Source organism: Rattus norvegicus, chromosome 10 (assembly GCF_021556685.1).
Source record: "Rattus norvegicus strain SHRSP/BbbUtx chromosome 10, alternate assembly SHRSP_T2T, whole genome shotgun sequence".
Taxonomy (NCBI): domain Eukaryota; kingdom Metazoa; phylum Chordata; class Mammalia; order Rodentia; family Muridae; genus Rattus; species Rattus norvegicus.
In genome coordinates this window covers 65,674,766-65,699,199 of record NC_141543.1, presented here as the reverse complement: position 1 = coordinate 65,699,199, position 24,434 = coordinate 65,674,766, and the positions used below count along the sequence as shown (strand labels likewise).

The window sequence follows — 24,434 nt, the reverse complement described above, 5'->3', positions numbered from 1 at the left end:
TCTCGCGAGGTTTTTTTCGCCAGCCTGCGAGCGCGGGGTACTGAGTCTCTGCGGACACGTCGTGGTAACTTTTCCCACGCTGCAGTCGTCTGCTGAGAGCTGAAAGACGCCGGTAGTAATCTCCCGGCTTCGTCTCTTGATTAGAAAAATCTACTTTGCTCTCATCTTCCCACCTTTGCACCCTAAAGTTACATCACATGGGAAGAAATAAAAGTAGATTTTCCACGCCGCTCTCTCCGGTCCCAATGAATTGTATAAAGGAATAAAACGTGTAACTGGGTATCCTTTTCTTTCCTCTATGACTCTAATTCCCAACGCGAGTCACTTAGAAGGGACTCGTGTCACCGGCTCCGTTCTGTCTCTTACTCCGACTCGTGCCCCTCTCTCCCAACAATTCTGCAAGATGAACAAAAACCGGACGTGGAGACCCGAAGGAGAGCGAAGGCTTCCTCTTGTGCTCGGGCACCTGCTCTTCGTAGCTCGTGGTCGGGTTCTTGCTTTTCTCCTGCAAGCGTTGCGACTAAGAACTGCTGGCAGGCCACAGGATCCGGAGGAGTGACAGGATCATGTTCGAACCACAGTGACCCAGAGCCGAGACCTTGGCTCCTTAACGCCTCTCCGAGGGGCCAGGAGTAGGGAGCGGTTACTGTGGTTTAGGTTAGGCCAGAAGTAAGTACCTCTTCAAAGTCTGCCCGCTTGTGCAGTGGCGAGAGGCTGACTCCCAGCGCTCACAATGCGGGTTCGCGCCCTCGGGGCGGGAGCGGGCCGGTCGCCATGACAACCATCCCTGCGGCGCGCGCCCGGGCCCGACGCCCCCAGGCGTCCGCACCCGCCCTGACCCCCCCCCCCCCCAGTCGCAGCGCACACACCCCCTCCCTGCCGGCTGTGGGAAGGGGCCGGGCCTGCTGCCTGACGTCTGCGGGGCTCGGAAGATGGCTGCGGAGCTGAGCACCGGGCAGTGGCTGCGGCGGCTGCAGGCGGGGAGTGCAGCGGGCGGGGGCTCCGCCTCGCGTGTGGGGCGCTGAGTCGGGAGGTGCGGAGGCGGTGAGGGCGCACGGGGGCTTCGGGGGCCGCTTGGTGCCGCCTGCCCGCCACCTGCCGCACCATGGGCAGCGCAGAGGACGCAGTCAAAGAAAAGCTGCTGTGGAACGTGAAAAAGGAGGTACGGTCGGGGCAAGGTCTCAGGGGCTCGCACCCCTCCCTTGGCTGGCCCTCGAGCAGAGAGTTCGTGGCACCCACGCGCGCGGCCGCCAGCCCACCGTGCCAGGCGGGGGCGGGGTCCTGTTAGGGCCGCGCCCCACGTCCCTCTCTGCGTCCCTGGCAGCGCCCTCGGCCAGGGTCAGGCTTGCGCCCTGGGGCTTGTTTGCTCCGCCGTTCTCCCGCTCCCCGCCCTGTGACGGCAGCAACGCGGGGAGATCTCGGTCGGGGGAGGGGTAACGGCGATTGCTGGAGAACCCGAGTTGCCCATTCATTGCTCGTACTGCTCAGGGAGGGGGCGGGGTCCCCACGGGCCTCCCGGAGACGCGAGCCACAGTTTTAGGGGCTTCGCTCTCGGGTGTCCAACACCCCGCCCTCTTGTATTCCTCTGGCAAGTGAGTCGTGCCTGGCTGAGGGTTCGCTGCACACCTTACTGTTTCTCCCTCCACGCCCACCTCCTTACCCAGGAACTCGGGTATTTTTAAGAATGGATTTTGAGACTCAGATTATTTTCCCCTTTTGAGGGAAATCCTTCAGACACAAGGGTTTCTCTCTACTAATCCCCTTTACCTTGACGCTGCTTAAAAGCTCATTTCAATTTCGGGGGTTAGGGGGGGTGGGGCTGTCCATATGAATGACTCACCAGCTTGTGAGAGAGCCTGCAGTGTTGATGAGATGAATGAGGCTTCCTTCCTCAGCCTTGCTTCTGTAGCTAGGTCTACTAGGTGTGAACTACAGGAAGGCAAGGGACTGTCTGCTTGTTCATTGTTTTGTTTCCAGAGCCCGGCACACTAATAGGCACTCTATTTAGTAAATACATCTACTGACCGTGGAAACTGAGATCTGGTGAGATCGTCTTGAAGAGTCCAGACTTACATCTGTGTGAATTTGAGTAAAGTTACTTAAACTCAAGTCTCAGTTCCCTAGTCTCTTTTTAAAATAGGATAATACTATTCATCTCACATATATAAATGTATCATTCTTTCATGCACCCTTAGAGTTTGAGGATTTGAGAAGACTCGGGGCTTTTACTCTGCATTAACCACATGGCTCATGCGCTCTAACTCTTCTCTTCCTTCTTGACAAAAAAAGTCAAAGTCATTATCTTTCCAGCTTGTGTGAACAGCTTCACTGTGCTTTTGCTGTAAAGTGGCCAAGTAAGGGTTTCTTAGGCCAGTGCTTTTTCAAAATAGTCTTAAGCTCCAGTTTTGTCACCAAAGAAAAGTGAGCTCTCAATGATTACCCCCCAGGAAGACAGCAAGCTAAAACTAAGAGATTTGGGGGGATGCAAGTGAGTAGGAACTATGGGTGTGTTGCTAGAATTATTTAAAACCAAATTTGAGAATCGATTGGGTACGTGAGGAAATACTTTGGAGAACATGATTTTCTTCCCAGTATTCAAAGATTCTATTTCAAGAAGGTTCCTTTGAAAACTGAATATTTGTTCTGCAAGGATATATCTTCCAGGCAAAGGCTGACTTGCTCTGAACTCCACATAGTTCTCTCTTTTAGTGCTTGATTTACAGAAAAGGCTGCAAGAAGAGACAGTTGAGAAGCAGAGGAAAGGCAAGACAGGACCTCTGGACTAATCTAAAATCATCAGTGAGGTCCTCCTAACCAGATCTACACCTCTCCAGCTTTTTGTCTCTCCTGTTGATCCTTAGTTGGGAGTTCCTGCAAAGACCCCCCCTGGGAAGTAATCGAGGAAGCTTTTAACAGCTCAGAGTGCAGGAATCGGATCCTCGGATCCTCAAATCCTGGGTTACCTAAGCACTAACCATGAGCTGTTCCAGCAGAGAGAAACCTCCAAGTCCTTCCTTCCCCATAACCTTTAGGTGCTCTGCCGCTCTCCATGTGATATGGTGGATGTTGAGAGAGGACCCTGGCCTGGTGAGGTGGTGTATACCTTTAATCCCTTCTGGTCCCTATGATCCCCAGGCCAACCAAGGTTACATAGTGAGGCTGGACTTGAAAGTAAATAAATAGGTAATCAGGTGAGACAAAGCAAAGCTCTCTGGAAGCCAGGGTGTCATCAGGACACTACGTCCTGTCCAGCGGATGGCAGCCAAAGATTAGTGTGGACCATGAGAGCAAACGCCTAATTTCAAAAAACAAAAGAGAAAGCACTGGAGAGCCTGCTCTATGCTTAAGAGCTCTGGGTGCTCTTCCAAGTTTGATTCCCAGAAGTCACATGACAGCTAACAACTGTTAGCTCTCATTCCAGGGGAGCTAATGTCCTTTTCTAGCCTTTGCAGGTACCACATAAACGTCGTGCACAGACATGCATGCAGACAAAATACCCATTCACATAAAGTAAAGATAAATAAATCCTTTAAAAGGTAAGGACTGTCTCTGCTAATGGCTTATTCTGTAGGATTTTATACTGGGGTTGAGGAAACCCATCTCTTGATTCCCACTGGTGGTTATCTGTCTCCTGGCAGATTCCCCATGGAATCTGGCACAAGTGCTAAGAGCAACTAAAACGTCGTTCTGTCGGTGCAAGTGTAAATTGCCACAGCCACTCGGAGAACATTTTGGCAGTATTACTAGACACTGAAGCAGAATATGTGCATCAGAAATGCCTTGCCTAGAAATATACATTTTTAGAAGCCAGCACAAATGTTCATCAGAAAATATGTCCAGATGTTCATATGATTCATAACAACCCCAAGCTGGAAAGTACCTAAGTGCCAGTTGACTGTGGTCTTGTCACACAATTGGGAATGAACAATCCACATTCCCAGTATACCCAACAGATACAACCGAAACGAATCTCACAATCATTCAGGCAAGCAAAAGAAACAACTCACAAAACACTTCATACCGTTATTTCATTCATTCTTTTTTAAGTGCAGAACTAATATAAGAACCCAGAGGTTGGGCCTGGCAGCATAGGCCTATAATCTTAGCACCTCAGAAGGCAGATGGAAGAGGAATGAATGGGTTATATAGTAAATTCCAGGTCAGCTTTGGGAACTTAGTAAGATCCTACCTCAAAAAATTAAGTAGAGGTCTTGGTGGCTCCAGCAGTCAAGAGGCAGAGGAAGGTAGATCTCTGAGTTCAAGATTAGCCTTGTCTAGATAGTGAGTTCCAGACCAACCAAGGCTACATTGTGAGACCCTGCCTCAAAACAGCAATAACAAAAAGGTCTGAAAAAATAGAGAAATAGTTTTGTTTTCTGGCCCAGCATGCACAAAGCCCTGGGTTCAATTAGCAGTACAAAAAAAGAAAAAGGAAAGATAGATAGTGGCTATGTGAGTCCTCTCAGAAAAAGTGGAGACTGGAGGGGAGATAATAAAACACGTACTTGGGCAAACAGGTTCTATATTCTATTTCATTTGTTGTTTGAGACACAGTGTCCTAGCCCAAACTAGCCTCATACTTGCTGTGTAGCCTAGACCGGCCTTGACCTTGAACTCTTCTTTCACTCGGGGTGTGTGGTGTGGTGTGGTGTGTGTGTGTGTGTGTGTGTGTGTGTGTGTGTGTGTGTACATCTGTGGGTCAGAGGATGTTTTGTAGAGTCTAGTCTCTTTTTCCTCTTTTATTTGGGGTTCTGAGAGTCGAACTCGGGTCATCAGATTTGCTCAGGAAGAACTTTTACCTGCTGAGTCCTCTAGCCAGCCTGGGTCTTGAACTCGATCTTCCTGCCTCCACCTCCCAAGGGTTAGGATCAGGCTTGCGCCACTAGATCTGGCACTTGTTTCCTGCCCTAAAAGTATCCAGTGTGTGAAAACTAACGAAGCCTGTGAGATTATCACGGAAGCTCTTTTTTATATGATTAAGAAATGATAATAAACAATGAGAACACCTTTTTTGTGGCCCTAGAGATTAAAGCTGGGGACCTTGAATGTCAATCAAGCACTCAACTGTAGAGCGACATCCCCATCTTGTAAGTGCCTGTTGGGGATTGGGAGTTGAGATGGTCTCACTCTGTAGCTCAGGCTCTATCACATACTACTTAGCTCAGGCTAGCCTCTCATTCAAACCCTAAAACATCAGAGTTTTAGGACCTAACAGTTAGGGTCGGTGAGACCTGGATGGGCCTACTCCTATCCTCAGGAGGGGGGGCCAATTTTACTGAGCTGCATCCCAAAGGAAAGTGTGTCTGCCCAGAAGCCCTTCTCCGGCTGAGTGTGGATGAGCAAATAGTCTCCATCTTTGGTTTCTAGGCAGGAGGACCCTTTTGTCTGAACTGGACACTGATTGGTTGGTGGGTTTGACATCTCTTAGTTTCCTCTCCAAAACTCTTGGGGCAGACTATGCTAGGAGCACTTCCCACCCCACTCCCTTCTTTGTCATCTCTGCAAGTGTCTAAACACAGAGACTACAAGGTCAAAACCAAGCTACTTACCTTTTCATAGACCCGTTCTGTTGCTGAATTTTTTTCTTTTGGTACCAAGAATGGAATCTAGAGCCTTGTGTATGCAGAACATGCCTGACCACTGAGCTGTACCCTCAAACCCATGGTTAAAGATGCTAAGGAGGAAAATTAAAAATAATGATGTGACCGAGGGTTCGCCCTGAGTTTGATCTGTAGCCCATCAAAAATTTATTAAAATAATGGAGGTGCTCATTTATTCACAGGTGAAGCAAATCATGGAAGAGGCTGTCACCAGGAAATTCGTACATGAAGATAGCAGCCACATCATTGCTCTGTGTGGTGAGTGAACATTTTCTGTGATGGGTTACAGGCTTAGAACTGAGAACTTGGTCCTGGGACCTGGGGAAGATGAGTCTTCTGGTTTAGTAACTCTCAAATATGAATACAAGTCCCAATCAATCCAAACACTCTCGAAGTCTATTTTGAGTCCTACCACAGATCTACTGAATCAGAGGCTTCAGGTTGCAAGAATCTGTATATTTTAGTATCCTAGGGCAGCCTGATCTACAGAGCAAGTTCCAGGACAGCCAGAGTTATACAGAGAAACCCTTTCTGGAAGAACAAAACAAAATATCCTGGCTGCTCTTCCAGAGGACCCGGGTTTGGTCGCCATACCTACATAGTTGCTCGCAAGGGTCTAGAACATCAGAGTCTAGAGGCTCCAACACCCTCTCGTGAGATTCAGCATCACAGAACAAAACATTCCTGGTCTTGTTAAGGCATTTCTGGTTCTGGTAGGTCTGGAGTGTCCTGAGGCTCTGGCTTTCTTCCATGCTCAGGGAGGAAGCTTGGGTACTGTCCGGGGACCACACGTCGAGAACCTTGCCCTGAGCGCTTTGGATTTTGGAACCACCTGTCTTATCTGTCCCTTTCCCTCTGGGAAAGGATTGGCACTTTTGGATGATTTTCTGTGCTTTTTGGCTGCCACATCTTTCTGGTTGCTCCATTCTCCTATCCCCATCACTTGGCTAAATGCAGAAGAGCATGAACATAAGCAAAAAGAAACAGCCAGAACCTCTTGTGGTACCTCTAGGTTGCATGATGGGGAAGCATCAGATGTCTGCCTTTGTAGGAGAAAGCTTTCATCTATACAAAGTTTTCTTTGATTTCCACAAACTTGGCCATCCCCTAACACCCCGTAAGGTGGGAAGGGTACCGGAACCTAGCGTGTGCTAGTAGTCACACACTGGGAAGAAGTGACTTATTTTTTTATTTTGCATTTACATTATATTTCGTGTGGTACATGTATGCACACGTATGGACTATGGCACCTGTGTGGGGTTCAGAGGACAGTTGTTGGGAGTCTGGTCTCTCTTTCCTCTGTGGTCAACCAAGGATCACCAACAGGTCATCTGTCAGGCTTGGCATCAAGCCCCTCAGAGCCTCTCATTCGCCCTGCTTTTGGCAACAGTGAGACAGAGCTGCCTTTCCCATTCGTTCGGCAGCCCGCCAGACAGTATTCTCGGTGCAGCAGGGTGGTAGGGACAAGGTAGACAGTCTCTGTCCCAGAAACATAAATCCTGCTAAGAGGCAGACAGACAGAAAAAAAAATGTATGAAAAAAATATATTGTAATAATACATAATAAAAGATCTATGGAAGAAAAAAATTCTAGAGGGAGTTATAGTGGTTGGGAGAGGCAGCCAGTGAGCAGAGGCTGTGTGACACAGGGCTTTAAAAAGTAGTATTCTGATGGGGCTGGGGATTTAGCTCAGTGGTAGAGCGCTTACCTAGGAAGCACAAGGCCCTGGGTTTGGTCCCCAGCTCCGGGAAAAAAAAAAAAGTAGTATTCTGGGGGGCTGGAGAGATGGCTCAGCGGTTAAGAGCACTGACTGCTCTTCCAGAGGTCCTGAGTTCAAATCCCAGCAACCACATGGTGGCTCACAACCATCTGTAATGGGATCCGATGCCCTCTTCTGGTGTGTCTGATGACAGCTACAATATACTTATATATAATAAATAAATAAGTCTTTAAAAAAAGTAGTGTTCTGCATAATAATACTTAAATGTTCTCTTTCTTCCTTATCCTCCCCTCCATTTTCTCTTTCCTCTCTCCCTCTCCTCTCTCTCTCTCTCTCTCTCTCTCTCTCTCTCTCTCTCTGCCTCCCTCCCTCCCTCTCTTATTCTACCCGTCCTTGGCTGGCCTTGAACACACTCAGGTTCTCAGTTCTTGGTCTTTCTGCTGCAGCCTCACACATGGGACACAAGCATGCACCAGCTCGCCATGCTCCTCTGTGACTAGTTTGTTGTTTCCCCTCACGATCTTTTAAAATGAGAGCAGTGTTGCCAGGCGTGATGACACGTGCCTTTAACCCAGCACTGGGGGGGGGGGGGGCGCAGAGGCAAGTGTGTTTCTCAGAGTTTGAGGCCAGCTTGGTCTGCAGAGTGACTCTAAGACAGAGAAACCATGTCTCGCAAAACCAAAAATTAAAAAGTTAAATAAATCAAACTAGAGCAGTGGTTTCCCCCTCAAGGGAGGGGGATTGAGTGTGGGGATTGAGTTTATGTCTGCAAGCATGCCTGGAGTCCAAGAGCAGACAGTCTCCTTCTCCTTTGGGTGTCCAGGCCAGGGCTAGGCATGCTGTCTTTGCAGTCCCATCATCTCTCTTTTTGGTGAGTTTCCCCAGCTCTCTCATACGATGCCCTTATGCATCCGTCTGCAGCCTGCTTTTACCTCCTCCTCTTCTTCATAGAACACGTGCTCTGGGAGAGAGACAAGAAAAGGCTCCCCAGTGTCATTATTAGCCTCGAAGCATATTAGAATTCTGGCTTAGTGCTAGGCTTTGTCAAAACGCACACTGTAGAAAGCTACCACATAGTGAGAACAGCTTGTGCATGGGCACTGCGTGTGGGTAGCCAGGGGAGAATGAAGGGAAGAGGGCTGGAGGGAGGCCAGCAGGAGAAGAGCAGTGAGTATTCCACATTCTGGCCGTTGAGGTAGGAGGCACCGGCCAGCTCTCTCACAGCTGGCCTGGGACTCACAGCCCTCCAGGAGCTAAAGCTCTGAGCTCTTTCATCGGGGCAGATCGCACTCAAGGAGCACAGGCTTTTTTTGAGCCATTTCAGTTATTGTAGTAGACAAAACAAAGCCTTCAAGTCTCCAGAGTCACTATTGCAAACACAAATGCCAAAATGTTTGTAAGAGAAGCTGCCCAGATGTGAAGCAGCAGTGTCATGGGCTGAAGTGGCCCAATAGCACTTGCTCCGTGTCAAGCGCCAGTCCTGATTAAGTTGCCACAGGAATTCAGGCCCCGGCTTTGTCTGGGCTCCATGAAGTCTGGGATTTTGTGTGTGTTGGTGTGTTAGCGTTTTTCTGGGTGTGGTTGTTTGTAGGTGTGGGTACATGAGGAGGGCAGGGAATCAACCTCAGATGCTGTTCTCAGGGGCTACCCACCTTGTGTGTGGGGACCAGGTCTCTTCACCTAGACCCAGAGTTCACAGATTAAGCTAGGTTGGCTGGCCAGCAAACTCCAGAGGGAGCCATCTCCCCAGCTGAATCTGGGCTTCTTTTCCTCTCTCTCTGCCTTGCAGTTTTGGAATTTGTGCGTGCGTGCATGCATGTGGGGGAGGGTGGTTATTTGTTTGTTTTTGAGATAGGCCTTCACAATGGAGCCCTAGCTGGCCTGAATCTCACAGTGAAGACCAAGCTAGCCTCAAACTGACTAAGTCTCTTCCGGCTTCTACCTCCCAAATGCTGGAACTAACAGCATGGGCCACCACACCCATCTTATTTATTTAATGACTTTTAATGAAATTCACATCAGCAACTCAGATAACCCATTTTAAAATCAAACATTCCAAGCTGGCAAGATGACTCAGTCTTGCCATGTAAACTCTATGGCCTGAGTTCAGTCTTCAGAACCTGGTAGAAGGACAGACTGAAGTGACTGAAGTTGTCCTCTGATTCCCCCATACACGCTCTGACGTGCATGTGCTCACACTCCAACATCACATATACACAAAATATTAAAAAGTGTAATTTATAAGAAATGAAATTCAACATCCTGATAATACAATACAGAGACATGCTAGTTTGATACATGCTGAGGAATGGTAGGAAGAAATTACTAGAAGTCTTTGTAATTAAACTGTTGTGTTTCTATAAGAGGAGAAAACATTATACAGTACAAACAAGGAGGGTCATCACACACAGGAATCTTAGGTCTGGAATTCGGCACGGCAGGCAGCATTGCTGGTGTGATGTAATGTGTGCACAGTGCACACGGCTGCTCAGAACCAAGGCTGCAGTAAAGTGGTGGCTGCAGCACCTGGGAATGCCACCAGAAACGACCAGGATTCATTATATGCTTGGTTGTATTTACCTTTATCATGTGGGTGGGACACATGTGCCAGGGTGGCAAGGGCTGTTAGTCAGGGTTCTCTAGAGAAACAGAACCAATAGAATGAATGTGCGTGTGTGTGTGTGTGTGTGTGTGTGTGTGTGTGTGTGTGTGTGTGTGTGTGTGTGAGATGGATGAATGGAAGGGGAGATGGGAGGTTTGGGGATTGATGGGGGGTTGGGTGGATGGGGATGGGGGGATTTATTAGACTGGCTACAGGCTGTGGTCCAACAATAGCTGTCTATTAACAGAAAGCCCAAGAGTCTGGTAGTTGTTTATCCATGGGGCTGGATATCTCAACTGATCTTCAGAATCCCAAAGAAGCAGGCTCCAATGTCAGTGAAGGATTGGACTTGCCAGGGATACAGAGAGCAGACAGGCAAAGAGCAAAAGCTTCCTTCTTCCATGGCCTCTCTACAGGCTGCCACCAGAAGGTGTGGCACACATTAAAGGTGGACATTCCCGCCTCAGAAGGTCGAGATTAAACATCAGCCTTCCATCCAGGTGGTGGGCCTGGTGTACAGAGTGAGTTCCAGGACAGCTAGCGCTGCACAGAGAAACCCTGTCTATAAAAACCAATGTGCGGATCAAACTGAGGTAGGCCTGGTTATGAGCCTGCTTGTCAACCCAAAATATTTGATTTTAAATTAATTATTGATCATTACATGTATTATTATTCCCAGGGGTTTTGTGATGCCCTCCCACATTCAGTCACACACCCCATACAAGGTCACGTCCCTCACACACCCCACATGAGGTTACGTCTCACAGTTTACAGTTAAAAAATCTGTCCCAGCACATTTAAGAGCTAAGGTCCATAGCATGACAAGGAGGACTTGGCTTAAGATTTCTTAGGGTTGGGGCTGGGGATTTAGCTCAGTGGTAGAGCGCTTACCTAGGAAGCGCAAGGCCCTGGGTTCAGTCCCCAGCTCCAAAAAAAAGAACCAAAAAAAAAAAAAAGATTTCTTAGGGTTGCAGTAGAAGAGATGGACCTGGGTTCCATTCCCAGCACCCACATGGCAGCGCACAACTCTTTTTAACTCTAGTTCCAGGTGATGTGACATCCTCACACAGACTTACATGTAGGCAAAACACCACTGCACAAAATAAAAATAAATTAATCTAAAAAAATTATTTTTAAAAATTCAGGGTGCATATATTTGAGCAGGAAATAAAACCTTCCAAGAGAACCAAATGGAACCAAAGACTTTCTGTATTAAAACCTGGCTGTGGGCAGACCTAACAAAGTTATGACCAGACTTTGACTCCTGATACTCAAGGCTCAGAGTGGGACTCTGGGGCAGGCGTCACAAGACCATCAAAGAAAGGTACATTTGTTTAAAGTGCTGTGGTTTCTAAACCCATCTGTCCAGAAGCCACTCAGGCCCTACACATAGACACCTTCCTTGTTAAGATGGATATGTGAAATATGCCTACAGATCCCAGCATCTGCTCAAGTGGAGGAAGGAACACCAGGCGTTCAAGGCTAACCTCAGTTATAGAGAGGTTTGGAGGCCAGCCTGGGCTACATGGACCCCTTGTAAGGGCAAGAAATCTAGGGAAAGGTCTTGCCCAGGTGCTGTCTCTCCTGCCAAGCTTTGTGGCTATGCTGCTCGGGGCCACCCCTGTACCCCATACCAGAGCTTCCGTCCCTCCAATTTATCTGTCATGATAGGCTAGGATGGAGCTTGGCAAATGAACTCAAAACCACCATCACAGGAAAAAAAAAAAAAAAAAAAAACCTTTGACATCCCCTTTTTGCCTTCCAAGTTTTGTCAGGTTTGCTTTTGCAAGACCATAGCTGGCCCTTGCTTTGTGGTTTTCTGGGGTTAGGGGTGGAGGTTGTGTGAGGTACTGAGAATTGCACATGTCGGCACTCTGTCACTGAGCTCCTCTAGCCTGGTCTTTAAAGTTTCAACTGTTACTGTAAAGACTTACTGATAAGTAAGGCAGGGTGTGGTGGCCCACACTGTTCCTGAGCACTTGGGAGGTCTAATCAGGAGATAGCGAGAGTTCACAAATCCTCTGTAGCTGCAGTTCCAAGGGATCCAACCTCCTCTTCCGGCCTGTCACATAAACATGTTATACGCACACACATGCATATAATTAAAGAGAATAATCTTTTTAAAGAGAAGGAGTATAGAGATGGCTCAGCAAGTAAAAGCAAAGCACTTACTGCTCAAAGACGTGAGCTTGACAGCCAGTTCAATCCCCAGGAAGGTGGGGAGAACCAGGCTTATTAGACTGTCCTCTGACCTTCATACCTGTGTGCGCATAGACACACACACACACATTTTAATTTTTAAAATAGAGTTTGGGGCTGGAGAGATGGCTCAGTGGTTAAGAGCACTGACTGCTCTTCCCAAGGTCCTGAGTTCAATTCCCAGCAGCCACACGGTGGCTCACAGCCATCTGTAATGAGATCCGATGCCCTTTTCTGGTGTGTCTGAAGACAGCTACAATGTACTCATACATGAAATAAATAAATAAATAAACCTTTTTTTAAAAAATAGAGTTTAAAGTATGGTTGAAAGATGGCTTAGTGGGTAAAACTGCTCAGTGCCAAACCTTATGTATGACCTGAGTTCTATCCCAGACCCCACATGGTAGAGGGAAAGAAATGGCTGCGCCCACTGCCCCTGACCCCACATGGTAGATAGTACATATGAACGTTGGTACACATGCATGTCCACACACAAACACACACAAAATAAGTGTTTTAAAACACTGTAGGGGTTGGGGATTTAGCTCAATGGTAGAGCGCTTGCCTAGGAATCGCAAGGCCCTGGGTTCGGTCCCCAGCTCCGAAAAAAAGAACCAAAAAAAAAAAACCACTGTAAAGCCAGGTGGTGGCACATGCCTTTAGTCCCAGCACTCAGGAGGTAGGTGCGGGCAGGCTTCTCTGAGTTCCAGGACAGCTAGGATATACAGAGAAACTCTCTCTCAAAACAGACAAAGACTTCCTGTTGGGGTGGAGCTCAGAGAATACTTGCTTAGCTGTCTGAGATTCTGGGTCCAATCTCTAGTTGAATGAAGTTAAAGGCTTTATGTTTGCACTTTCTCTTTTTTTTTTTTTTTTTTTTTTGTTCTTTTTTTTTTTTCTGGAGCTGGGGACGAGCCCAGGGCCTTGGGCTTCCTAGGCAAGCGCTCTACCACTGAGCTAAATCCCCAACCCTGCACTTTCTCTGTGGCTTTGTCAACATCCCTTCCACCTCCCAGCGTTTACCCCCATTGACTGGTGTCTCCCACCACCTCCTTCCTTGGTGGACGGAAGGTGCTATTAGCATGTATAAACAGAGCACTCAGAGTCAGCAGTAAACATCCAATTATCTCAAGTTGCGCCCAGAACTTGCATCTGAAATAATAACGCATGTGCCTATGCATAGTTCTTCTCTTACCTTCAACTGGTTTGAGGTAAGTGAAGCACCAGCCATTGAAACTATGTTTCGCTGAACCTGACCTTCTCTACCTGCCTAGTTCAGTACTAGGATTGTGAAGTTTTATTCCTGCTTTTGAAACTAGGCCCCACTGAGTATCTCTGGCTAGCCTGAAACTCAATATGTAGACTAGGCTAACTTTAAAGTCAGAGATCTGCCTGCTTCTGCCTGGGATAAAAGGCATGCACCACTATGCCTGGCCCCTAGGTTGAATTTTTTCTGGTTTTTGGGTGTGTGTGTGTGTGTGTGTGTGTGTGTGTGTGTGTGTGTGTGTGTAGCTGGGGATTGAACCTTGATCCTGAGGCAGAGCTCCACCCTCAGCCCTGTGGATCTTAACCTTAGGTGGCTGAGAGAGGATTCTGACTTTCAAGAGCAATTTTCACAACCAGTTGCTAGGCATTGTGGGTAGGGCTGGGCCAGCCTTCTCAACCCGAAGCTTTCCTGGGTCGACCTGAGGGTTGCTTGAGGCTGAGTTGTAATGGGAGGTGGGGGTGGAGCCTGGAACCGGGAATAACGCAGGGCTTTATTAACCAGCTCCCTGTTGCTAAGCAGCTTTCATTAGCCAGTTAGGTCTTCCCTGCCGTGAGCTCCTCCAGGGAATGGCAAAGAGATACTAATAAGCCGGGAGAGCAGCCGGTGCTGCAGGCAGTTACATCCCACCTGGGATACTGCAGCCAGAGATGCTTCTGCACATTTTGTGATTCAGACTCGAGGCAGTTGCCAGCTAACCTGACTCTTTTCAGCAAAAGCGACTCTTTCCCTCCTGCATCCAATGACTAGCTTATTCCCAGACTATCTATCTTTTGCTTTCCATCCAGAAATGAACAAGTCAGAAAGCTTTTCAGCTATGGTCAGGAAGGAAGGCAATGTCCAAAGCAACTGTTTTCCTTCCCCATGTGCTAGGGCATAGCCAAGGTCATGCAGTTTGGTCCGGTGCCGAGTCTTTGGAGTCAGATAGACCAAGGTTTGCATGCTGTTCATGTCTAACCCATAGCCAGTTAGGTACTCATTTTCCTTTCTGAGCCTGCCTCCAGAAGGTAAATTACAGCATTGGAAAAGCTACTCAGGGCTAGAGGTGGTCAGCTCAGTGCTCAAGCTCTGGAGATGAAAAGCTCAAAAGAGCCATGTAAGCAAAGCATGTAGCATGGTGTCCAGGTAGCTTTTCAGCTCTGGTCAGGAAGATGGCCTACTGGCTAAAACTGCTCTCTGCCAAACCTCATGACCTGGATTCTATCCCCATAACCCACATGGTAGAGGGAGAGAAATGACCACCCCCACTGCCTCTGGCTCCATATGGTAGGTAGTAAGTACATGTATATGTTGGCACACATATGAGTCTGAACGCAAACACACATTTAAAAAGTGTTTTAAAACATTTTAAAGACAGGTGGTAGTGGCACATGGCTTTAGTCCCAGACTGGAGCAGTATAAACAGGGGGACGACTGTAAATTTGAGGCCATCCTGGCCAACATGAGTTCCTAGATTAGCCAGAGTAATATAGCAAGACTTTGACTCCAAAAAAAGGAAAAAAGTATTATTGTTCAGTAAAGGTATATATATATGTGGGTCAAATGTCTAAAAGTTACCTCAAATAACCCAAAGATAGAGCTGGGAGTGGTGGTGCATGCCTTTAATACCAGCACTCAGGAGGCAGAGGCAGGTGGATCTCTCTGAGTTCGAGGCCAGCCTGGTCCACAGAGGGAATTCCAGGACAGTCAGCTAGGATAGCACAGAGAACCCCTAAGTAACTAAGTAAATACCCTATCTCAATAAATAAAAAAAGATAAATAAAATTATAATAATAATCCAAAGATAGGAAAAGGTTGGGTACATGTGGTTTAGCTGAAATGAAATTTAACTGATACCTGTTAACTATTTAAATTGGGCAGTGGGTCTATAGGGGATCCTTACTTTTGTGTATGCTTGAAATCTCCCTTTTAACCACAAACCATCTCTTCAGAAGTCTGAAATCTCTCTCAACCAAATGATGTTTAAGGAGAAGGATAACCTGGGATGTGCACATATGTGTGGCCTGGCTCTCATTTCTCTCACCTCGACTCCAGAAAGCCGGGCCAGTTCCTTCTCCTCTACATCAAATCTATAGGGGAATGTTGCTTTCTTATTTGGGGAGTTGAGCAATGCTGAGGGCCCCAGAGTTTAAGTAAAGTTAGTATCACCTTGCAAGCTGAGAGAAAATGTGTTCCAAGTAGAGTGGGAGTATTCACTATGAGCATAGGCAGCCATTACCAAACCCAGGGCAGAAATAGGCAATCCAAGATCTAAGGGGTGGGAAGGAGAGAGGCCCAGGTGCCTGGGGGTAGGTAGCCTTTCTGTTCCTCCTTCACCTGCAGCAAAGCTCTAACTTGGGCAATTCCAGAGTTCCACTATGAGCTTCCTCCTCTCCTCCCCTCCCCTCCCAGCCAGACAGCTCCTCCTGTCTCCTCTCCACTATTCACAGGCCTGAACCAGAACCACAAAATTGTTCTGGGTGTTGCCCCCACAGCTCCAGGACCAGGTTGTGGATGACTGCTCCACCCACACTTTCCTCCCTCAGGTTCTCCATGGCAACTACAACCCAACTCCCACTGCACAGATGGCACTGGGGAGAAAAGGTGAAACTGAGCCAGAGGTGGTGTGCCTGCTTCTCTTCACTCTTGCCTTCCTCCCATCCTCAACTCCTCCTGGTCCTTGGGCCAGCTTCCTGCCATGCTATGCTAATTGTGAGTGCTGGACCCCTCTACTAGCCCAACTGGGTAGTCCTCTGAACACCATCTAGTAAGTCCCACAGTTGCCAGGAGCTACACAGAGACGTAAATAATGTGCGGCTGAGACACAAGGTGGACCAGTAGACATCTTCCTTGTCTCTGAGGACCCTTCCCAACCACTGTATTAGCTTCGGTTCATTCTTGTGAGCCCCTGAGTCTCAGGCCTGTCGTAGCACTTAGAATCATTTCTCTGCCAAGCTCAGGTTACCTGCTGCAGCTCTAAGCAGGTACTGGTGGCTAAGCGCGAGGAAGTAAACCATTTAGAAGACCTCATTTGCTGCAGGAGCTAGGGTAAGAGTGGGTAGGTTCTATGGACAGAGTAACCATTCTAAGGTTGATTCTGTTCTAGACTACAGAAGGTCTCCAGCATCACCTCACATTAGGAACCGTTGGTGGTCACCTACTCAATTATTATTAAGATGATATTATCATCTTAAGCTGGTAATTCATTTACCTGCTTCTAAAATCAAAGCTATATGAAAGGAGCACCCCCTTCCCTCCCTGCAGCGTTCACGCACACTCGCGCACACACACACAGCACCTTTGCTTGTGTGCCCATCTAGAGGGTTGTTATTGGTTTTGGTTGTGAGCCCAGCCTTTAATGACTGAGCCATCGCTCCAGCTCGTTGTTACTGTTTTTAAATCCCAATAAACATGGTGTGGTTAAACATGGTGGCGCACACCTGTAATTCACCACTTGGGAGGTAGAAGCAGAGGATCAGCAGCTTAAGGACATCTAGTCTACATGAGCGCCTGCCTCGGAGCAGCTTAAGGACATCTAGTCTACATGAGCGCCTGCCTCGGAGCAGCTTAAGGACATCTAGTCTACATGAGCGCCTGCCTCGGAGCAGCTTAAGGACATCTAGTCTACATGAGAGCCTGCCTCGGAACAACAAGAATATGTGACCTGTATTATCCCACCTCCTTTATTTTAAAATGATTCACACAGAAACTCACTGTACAGCCCAGGCTGGCCTTGAACTTATGTCAGTTACCCTGCCTCCTAAGTACTAAACTTACAGGCTTGAGCCACCACACCTGGCTCTGCTCACCCTTTTTGTAGGCAGAAGGTGCCATGCAGTGATACCATCCTGAACCTTGCTTTTGGAAGTTTCCCCTAAGCTCCTAGAGAACATCTCATTGCTTCTTAGAGCTGAACACTACTCTCCTGGGTGAACAAACCATATCTAGTTAGCCTGATCCCTGTCTATGGACACATGGGTGGTTTCCAGTTCTTTACTATTACAACTAATTGTGCGCTTACACCAGTAGGAAAAAAAATCCCAGAAGAGGGATTGCTGGGTCAAAGTTTTCTACATCTTTGACTGAAAATACTAAACTGCTAAATAGGAATGATGTCACTAACCCTCCCACTAGCAACATTGTAGCAGTATACCTAACTTCCAGTATCTCTCTTCTTTGTCCCTCAAATTTTCCATTCTACATTGTAGCCCAGGCAGGGTAAACTTTCAACCCTCCTGCCTTAGTCTCCTAGGTAGCAGACATTACAGGCTGGTGCCAGCAGATCTGACCCAATGTCTCCACTCTAAATGATCATTTGAATGGGTGATCCGGTTGAGACCAAGGCTGGTAGGCTTCATCAGCACTGTGTTCTCCAGCCCCCGGAAGCATTTGCTAATCTCCATAACTTTGTAGAGCGGGAGGAGGCCCTCAGGCTGGGCTGGCCAGTGGTTGTCAGCTTTCCGTGGGAGGAACAGTTTATCAGTCTTCTGTGAGTGTTCACAGCAAGGGGCTAGAGTTAAATTTAGCCATGCTTCTGCCTCTCTGAGCTTTCCTGTCAGTGTGATGGGATGGATGACAGTGGAGAAGGTTCTCTGGGATCATTTGACCAAGCCCTAAGAGGCACCAGAAGGTAAAGATAGGCAGTGAGGGGGTCATGCTTGTTAAGTCCTGTCTCTCTAACTCTGCTTCTGTCCTTTTTTCATTTTGCAATTTTTTATGTAGGTTGTTTTTCTAACTCTGTTTTAATGTATTTGTCCAAGCCTTTCTATGTTGAGATTTATTGACTAGTACATGTTTTTCTCATATGAAATAAACCAAAAGATGTCAGGGTTGCCACCTTATGGCAAATCCACACGGTACAAAATTCACTGAGACAGAGAGTCCTGCAACCTCCATGGCTGAATGCCCAGAGCTCAGACAGCTCACTTTGCAGGGGAATGGACTTACATCTTGGTGCTTTAGTTCTGTGGTTACCTGCATAGCCTCTGCAACAGTGTAGTACTCTGGTGGCAGGTTTCAGGCAGTGAGAACCTGGAGTTGCCTGGAGTCCTTGGGTATGATGAAGTCACACAGGTCTTTACCTGGACTTGCCCTGAGGAATGAGACTTCATAGTGCCCACTCTGTCTGTAAAAGGCCTTCTCTGGGAACAAATTCAAAACAAGTTAGGATCGTGTTTGGGTTTTGTCTCAACTCAAATGTCTCAGAGCATGGGACCAGCAAAATGGCTCAGTAGGTAAAGATACTTGCTCCCAAGTTTGAGTCTGATTCTTGTCCTCTGACCTCCACACACAGTAAATAAGTGTAAAAAATTGTTTTTTGGAGACACATTCTTGCTACTGAACCCTGATTGGCCTTGAACTCAGTATGTAGACCAGGCTGGCCTTTAGTCAGAGATTTTTGCCTTTTTTTTTTTAAACATTTATTTATTTTTGTCTATATGCGTACACTGCAGCTGTCTTCAGACACACCAGAAGACGGCATGGGATCCCTTTACAGATGGTTGTGACCAACCATGTAGTTGCTGGGAATTGAACTCAGGACCTCTGAAAGAGCAGTCAGTGCTCTTAACCACTGAGCCATCTCTCCAGCCTTCTGCCTTGGCATCATGAATGTTGGGATTAAAGCATGTACCACCATGTTGGGCATGATTAAGCAGAACAAAGGTTCTTAATCTTTTTACAATCTGAACCCTCTTTTAGAAGTTGAAAGCCATCGAATCTTTCCCATGGGCAGGAGGGCACTTGAGCATTGCAACATAACAGAGATTCACATAAATATACATGTATAATATACATAATTTTAATGTATTTTTGGAGCCCAAGAAGCCCATCCGCCAGCCCCTTCAGGCAGCAGTTCTTTTTTCTGATCATTATTATTTTATCTCCATTCGGCACACAATCACACTCTCATCTCTGCAGTGGGGACAGGGAAGGAACCTGTGGTTTTGGGAATTGCTGCTGAGGGAGGCTGTGGAACTAGGCCAAGAACGCCTGGCCTCACAGGTCCCTGAAGACCGGCAGGGTGAGAGGGATTCCTCCTTCTGTAGACACAGCTTGGCGCTCTGCCCGAATGTCCCAGGAGTGGTGGTGTGAACTAGCGGTGTTGGGAGTGATGTGTGGGCTTCCCCCAGCAATCCCTCCTTGTGATAATTGCTGAGTCCTGCCTCTGCTGGCTCTCAGGAGAACCTGTTTCTGTGCTGAGAGGCTGCTGGCAGGGCAGGTGAGGCCAAACGGGTGGCTACTCCCCAGATCCCAGCCCAGCTCCTTTGCAGTGGCTGGGGGAAGGTGGGAAGCCTAATGACTCATTACCTTTGCAGTGAGTCACATCATTGAGGATCATGATTCCCTCAGGGCTGCTGCCACCTGCTGCCACTCTGGCTTTGTTCAGTGTGGTTTCTTTTCTCTATCCGTTGAGGATTCAACATCAGAAATGGTGGACCACCCTCCCACAAACAGAGATCTGCAGCAGCCCCAGATTGAAAGACTGACAAGCGCATCACTCAGCTGGACACTCCAGGACCACACCAGCCCCTCAGAGAACAGGAAGTTCTCAAGAGTTCAAAGCCAGACTGTGCTACATAGCAAATTTGAGATGTTTGGGCTTGATGAGACTTTGCCTTTAAAATAAATTAGTAGTTACTTCCTGAGTCCATGTTTCATATCCTGACTGTGCTAGTCGAAGCTATCTTGGGGCTGGATAGAGGGCTCAAGCAGTTAGGAGCACTTGGTGTGCAGTCACGAGGCCTAGAGTTTGGATTGCAGCCCTGTGTAACAAGCCAGGCATTCTCAGTGTGCCTGTACCCATCTCTGAGCACAAGGGAGTCAGAAGAACAGCGTTCAGCCTAGTCTAGAAAACAACTCCAAAAAGAAAAAGAAAGGAAGAGAAAAAGAGAAAGGAAGAGAAAAAGAAACAAACTTGACAGGGCCTCTGCTTTCCTATACCAAAGAAAACAAACATCACTTTGCCCACCTGTGGAGTGGCCCATAATCCTCTGATGCATGCAGGTTCTACCACATTGGCTTTTGCTGACTGACTATCAAACAGTCTTTAAACAGGGAGGGTGGTGGCTGGAGAGATGGCTCAGAGGTTAAGAGCACCGACTGCTCTTCCAGAGGTCCTGAGTTCAAATCCCAGCAACCACATGGTGGCTCACAACCATCTGTAATGAGATCTGATGTCCTCTTCTGGTGTGTCTGAAGACAGCAACAGTGTACTCATAAATAAAATAAATAAATCTTTAAACAGGAAGGGTAAGGGCCTTGTGCCTCCCCAGAGTCAGAGCCTGGGTAAGCAAGGGGTTTCACATGCCATCAAATGTGACATTATAGGGGTTGGGGATTTAGCTCAGTGGTAGAGCGCTTGCCTAGGAAGCGCAAGGCCCTGGGTTCGGTCCCCAGCTCCGGAAAAAAGAAGAACCCCCCAAAAAAAAAAGTGACATTATAGGTTAAAGATCTGACGCCCTCTTCTGGTGTGTCTGAAGACAGCGACAGTGTACCCACATACATGAAATAAATATATAAACCTTTAAAAAAAGTCTCCCCGGGGCTGGGGATTTAGCTCAGTGGAAAAAAAAAAAAAAAAGAACCAAAAAAAAAAAAAAGTCTCCCCCAACACAGAGGTAGCAAAACTAATGCTTAGAGCATGAACTCTCCAGGTTTCCCAGAAGCACGGAGTCACTAGACCAGTCTTACATCCTGGGCTGCCTACCTCCCTGTCCCTACACTGTTTCTGCTGGTCTCTAGGCACTCTACCACACATGTGCACCAGTGTTCTTGGGATCTGTATATGCCAAGGCCAACTCTGCTTCTCCCTGCCAAGCCTTTCTTTCTTTCTGTGGGGTCTCAGGGTAAGCAGGATCCAGAAAGAGATTAGGCGTGGCCTCTGAAAGCATGAATGAAGTCAGGGAGGCCCTCCTGGTGCAATGCAGAAGGAGAAATCTCACTCTCAGCTGCTGTGCTCATAAATAATCGAGAGGCTACTGTCAGGCTGATCTCTGCAGAGGCTTCATCAATATTTCAGCTTCTTCAGAGTCTTGTTCCTTAGCAACCATGTCACCATGCTCTCCAGAAGGACTGCTGCCCCTCCTCTATAGGTGCTGTCTTGTCTCTGTCCTTGTGGTCAGGCAGATACTTGTGTCAGCCCTGGTGAGCAGCTTTGCTCCTCAGCCCACTGAGGTGACACTGCATTCAGGAGGTGTATGTGCGCCAGGCAAGGGAGAGGAGCGGCTTGGCCCATGACAGCTCTCACAAGTCCACCATGGGCCTGGGGGCAGAAGGACAAGATGGAAATATTTGGTAGGAGGTCAGGACATACTTCTCCAGCCTTCCCCTCATTCCAGCCCAATTCTGGACTTGCCCTGGTCACTGCCTGTCTACAGGCATGCTGTAGTTTCAAGGCGAGAGGGAATCTCTCCTTCCTTCAATGGGTTAGTAGTTTACCTGAGTTTACCAGAAGAAATTCAGAGGCCATGGTATGAGCAAACGGGACGGGGCATGGTGTTTGGGCTTCTGTCATCATTCCTTCCTGGTGCTAACAGCTGTGCGCTGCCTCTGCCAGCTCTCAGGAGGACTCATCCTTCAGCAGGGCTCTGAGAGGCTGGGTAAGGCAGGCAGCTGACCTCTAGGCCTCGACCCTGTTTTACTCCATGACTCAGGTGCTGTGGAGGCTTGCCTCCTACATCAGCTAAGGCGCCGTGCTGCGGGCTTTCTGCGAAGTGACAAGATGGCGGCCCTGTTCACAAAAGTGGGGAAGACATGTCCCGTGGCTGGAGATATCTGCCACAAGGTTCAGGAGCTGCAGCAACAGGCAGAGGGCAGGTAAGGCCCAAGCCAACCCCGCCCAGCATCCTTTTTGCTCTCTCTTTGGCATTTACTGTTGTCAAGACAGCCTGCCTAAAGGTAGCTTTCTGTGAGGGGCCAGCCTGAGAATCGGCTAGCCCTTCGCAGTTCCCATCTGTATCTGGTCTCCCTCCTTCAGTTCCTTCTCCCAGCCCAGGCACCCTGAGCTCCAGCTCTCACTTTAGTGCCTCCAAGCCTGGCCTGTTCTTCCAAACCTGAAGCTTTCCCTTCTCATGGCAGGAGACCCTCGGGAGGCAGCCAAGAAGCCCTTCGGAAACAAGGTTCAAGCAGTGGGAAGACCACAGCTCTCAGCCCACAGGCCTTGAAACACATATGGGTACGCACAGCACTCATGGAGAAAGTTCTGGACAGGGTTGTACAATACCTGGCCGAAAACTGCAGGTGACTACCCACCCCCCATTTGTCCTTTCCTTGGCCCACTTCAGCCTCATCCCTCTATATGGTTAATACTCCATGGTAGTCTGCAGGCCTCCAGCCCTCCTTTGGCACCCCAAGAGTATAGACCACGCCAAGAACCCTACAACACTCCATCCTATGGACTCATTCCTTTTTGGTGACTGATATGAATCGGGTCTCTGGCCACGCTTCTCCTGAGTGAGCTTGACCACACTCAACGCTGGCCTGAGTCCAAGAGCCCTGGTAGTCACCCTGTCCATCTCCTCTTGGCAGCAAGTATTACGAGAAGGAAGCGTTGTTGGCAGACCCTGTGTTTGGCCCAATCCTGGCATGTCTCCTAGGTGAGCTTGAAAACTTAAAGGCCTGTATTGGGTTAGTGGGCTGAGGGACGAGTGAGGAAAGAGCCCCAGCTAATTACCCATCCCTGTCTCCTTAGTGGGACCCTGTGCCTTGGAATACACGAAGCTCAAGACAGCTGACCACTACTGGACTGACCCCTCTGCTGATGAGCTAGTTCAAAGGCACCGTATCCGGGGTCCCCCTAACCGTCAGGACTCCCCAGCAAAGCGTCCTGCCCTGGGGGTTAGTATTCTCCACACCTCTTGTGGCCACTTATTCCAATTATACTCATGGGCCCCAAGAGGTACCCAGGAGAACCTCTGTCTACACTAAATCTTGCAAATATGCCAGTAGCCCATCTTTCTATTGGTTAGAGAGCAAAGGGTGGCAAAGAGTCAGCTAGAGAGGGCCAGCATGGGAGCGGGAAGGTTAGGTCCTAAGGCCAGCTTCCCCCCCCCCCCCGGGGTTGGGGGGAGGCTTGAGCTGTGACTTTCCTGGCAGATCCGGAAGCGCCACTCTAGTGGGAGTGCTTCGGAAGACCGGCTAGCTGCCTGTGCCCGTGAATACGTGGAGTCTCTGCACCAGAATTCAAGAACACGGCTGCTCTATGGGAAGAACAACGTGCTGGTGCAGCCGGTAGGAATGCTTCCCTCCTTAGAAGGTCCCAGGACCAGAAGCCAATTTCTTTGCTCCAGTACTTGACCAGAGAGAAGTGGATACCATTCTACCCACACTTCATTGTCATATGACTCATGCCCAGCTTGGAGTTGGCAGGAGACAGGGATGACATGTACCCTGGCTAGCTGAAATCCAGGCTGTCCAGGGCTAGGAGGGCAGCCAGCTGGCAGCATGGGTGTGGCTGGCCAGTGGTACACATGGCACCCAGGCAGACAGGACAGAGCCATGGCACTGAGCCAACTTGGAAGAACTATCCAGATCTAGCTTCTGCTTTTCCTGGCTCTACCCAACCTCTAGCCCTAGGACTCCATTGCTGGCCTGGTCTCTTGGGCTCATTTGCGTGGGCCATCCTATGAGACTCTTGGGCCCATATTGTCTCTGTCTTTTGATGTGTTTCTTTCCCATAGAAGGAGGACATGGAGGCAGTCCCTGGCTACCTCTCCCTGCACCAGTCTGCAGAGAACCTAACCCTGAAGTGGACTCCCAACCAACTCATGAATGGGACTCTCGGGGACTCGGAGCTAGAAAAGAGGTGGGGGTTTTACACTTGCTCTAAGGAAGCAGGAAGGGAGTGGACACTTGGCCCAGGGCAGGGAGCGGAGAAACAAGGCAGACTCCAAGGGCCCAGACTTACTCCTTATCCCAGTGCCAAGAGTCAGAGGGAGAGACTGGCTGCCTGGAGTGATTCCCAAGCCCTCCGAAACGGAGCCACGCCTGGCCATGGCGGGGTTTGCACAAGCCAAGTGCTGGATAGCTAAGACTGCCAGACTCCGTGCCAGGAAAACAGCATGAGACATA

At 48.5% G+C, this 24,434-nt stretch overlaps 1 protein-coding gene and 2 long non-coding RNA genes across 7 annotated transcripts in view; 2 read left to right on the top strand and 1 right to left on the bottom strand.

Annotated features, from left to right (window-relative positions):
- The first annotated feature begins 50 nt into the window (after positions 1-50).
- The window catches only part of Sgsm2 (small G protein signaling modulator 2), a 42,222-nt gene continuing 17,838 nt past the window's right edge, over positions 51-24,434 (top strand). For 3 of the 5 annotated variants that reach the window (XR_015630599.1, XM_087571990.1, XM_087571989.1), the window contains exons 1-8: positions 51-669; positions 5,783-5,858; positions 22,019-22,181; positions 22,443-22,604; positions 22,893-22,960; positions 23,056-23,201; positions 23,460-23,594; positions 24,044-24,168. Coding sequence is in view for 4 of the 5 variants with exons in the window: in XM_087571990.1 (XP_087428116.1) it covers positions 5,795-5,858; positions 22,019-22,181; positions 22,443-22,604; positions 22,893-22,960; positions 23,056-23,201; positions 23,460-23,594; positions 24,044-24,168 (863 nt within the window). In the remaining variant the exon portion in view is untranslated. 5 annotated transcript variants of the gene reach the window in all.
- On the bottom strand, positions 6,774-16,400 carry LOC148002963 (uncharacterized). Its single transcript, XR_015631794.1, has 4 exons — positions 16,330-16,400; positions 11,857-11,984; positions 8,099-8,281; positions 6,774-7,102 (listed from the first exon to the last, which is right to left on the bottom strand). It is a non-coding gene; the product is annotated as an uncharacterized LOC148002963 (long non-coding RNA).
- Positions 17,819-20,011, top strand: LOC148002962 (uncharacterized). The gene is made up of 2 exons (XR_015631793.1): positions 17,819-17,994; positions 19,682-20,011. It is a non-coding gene; the product is annotated as an uncharacterized LOC148002962 (long non-coding RNA).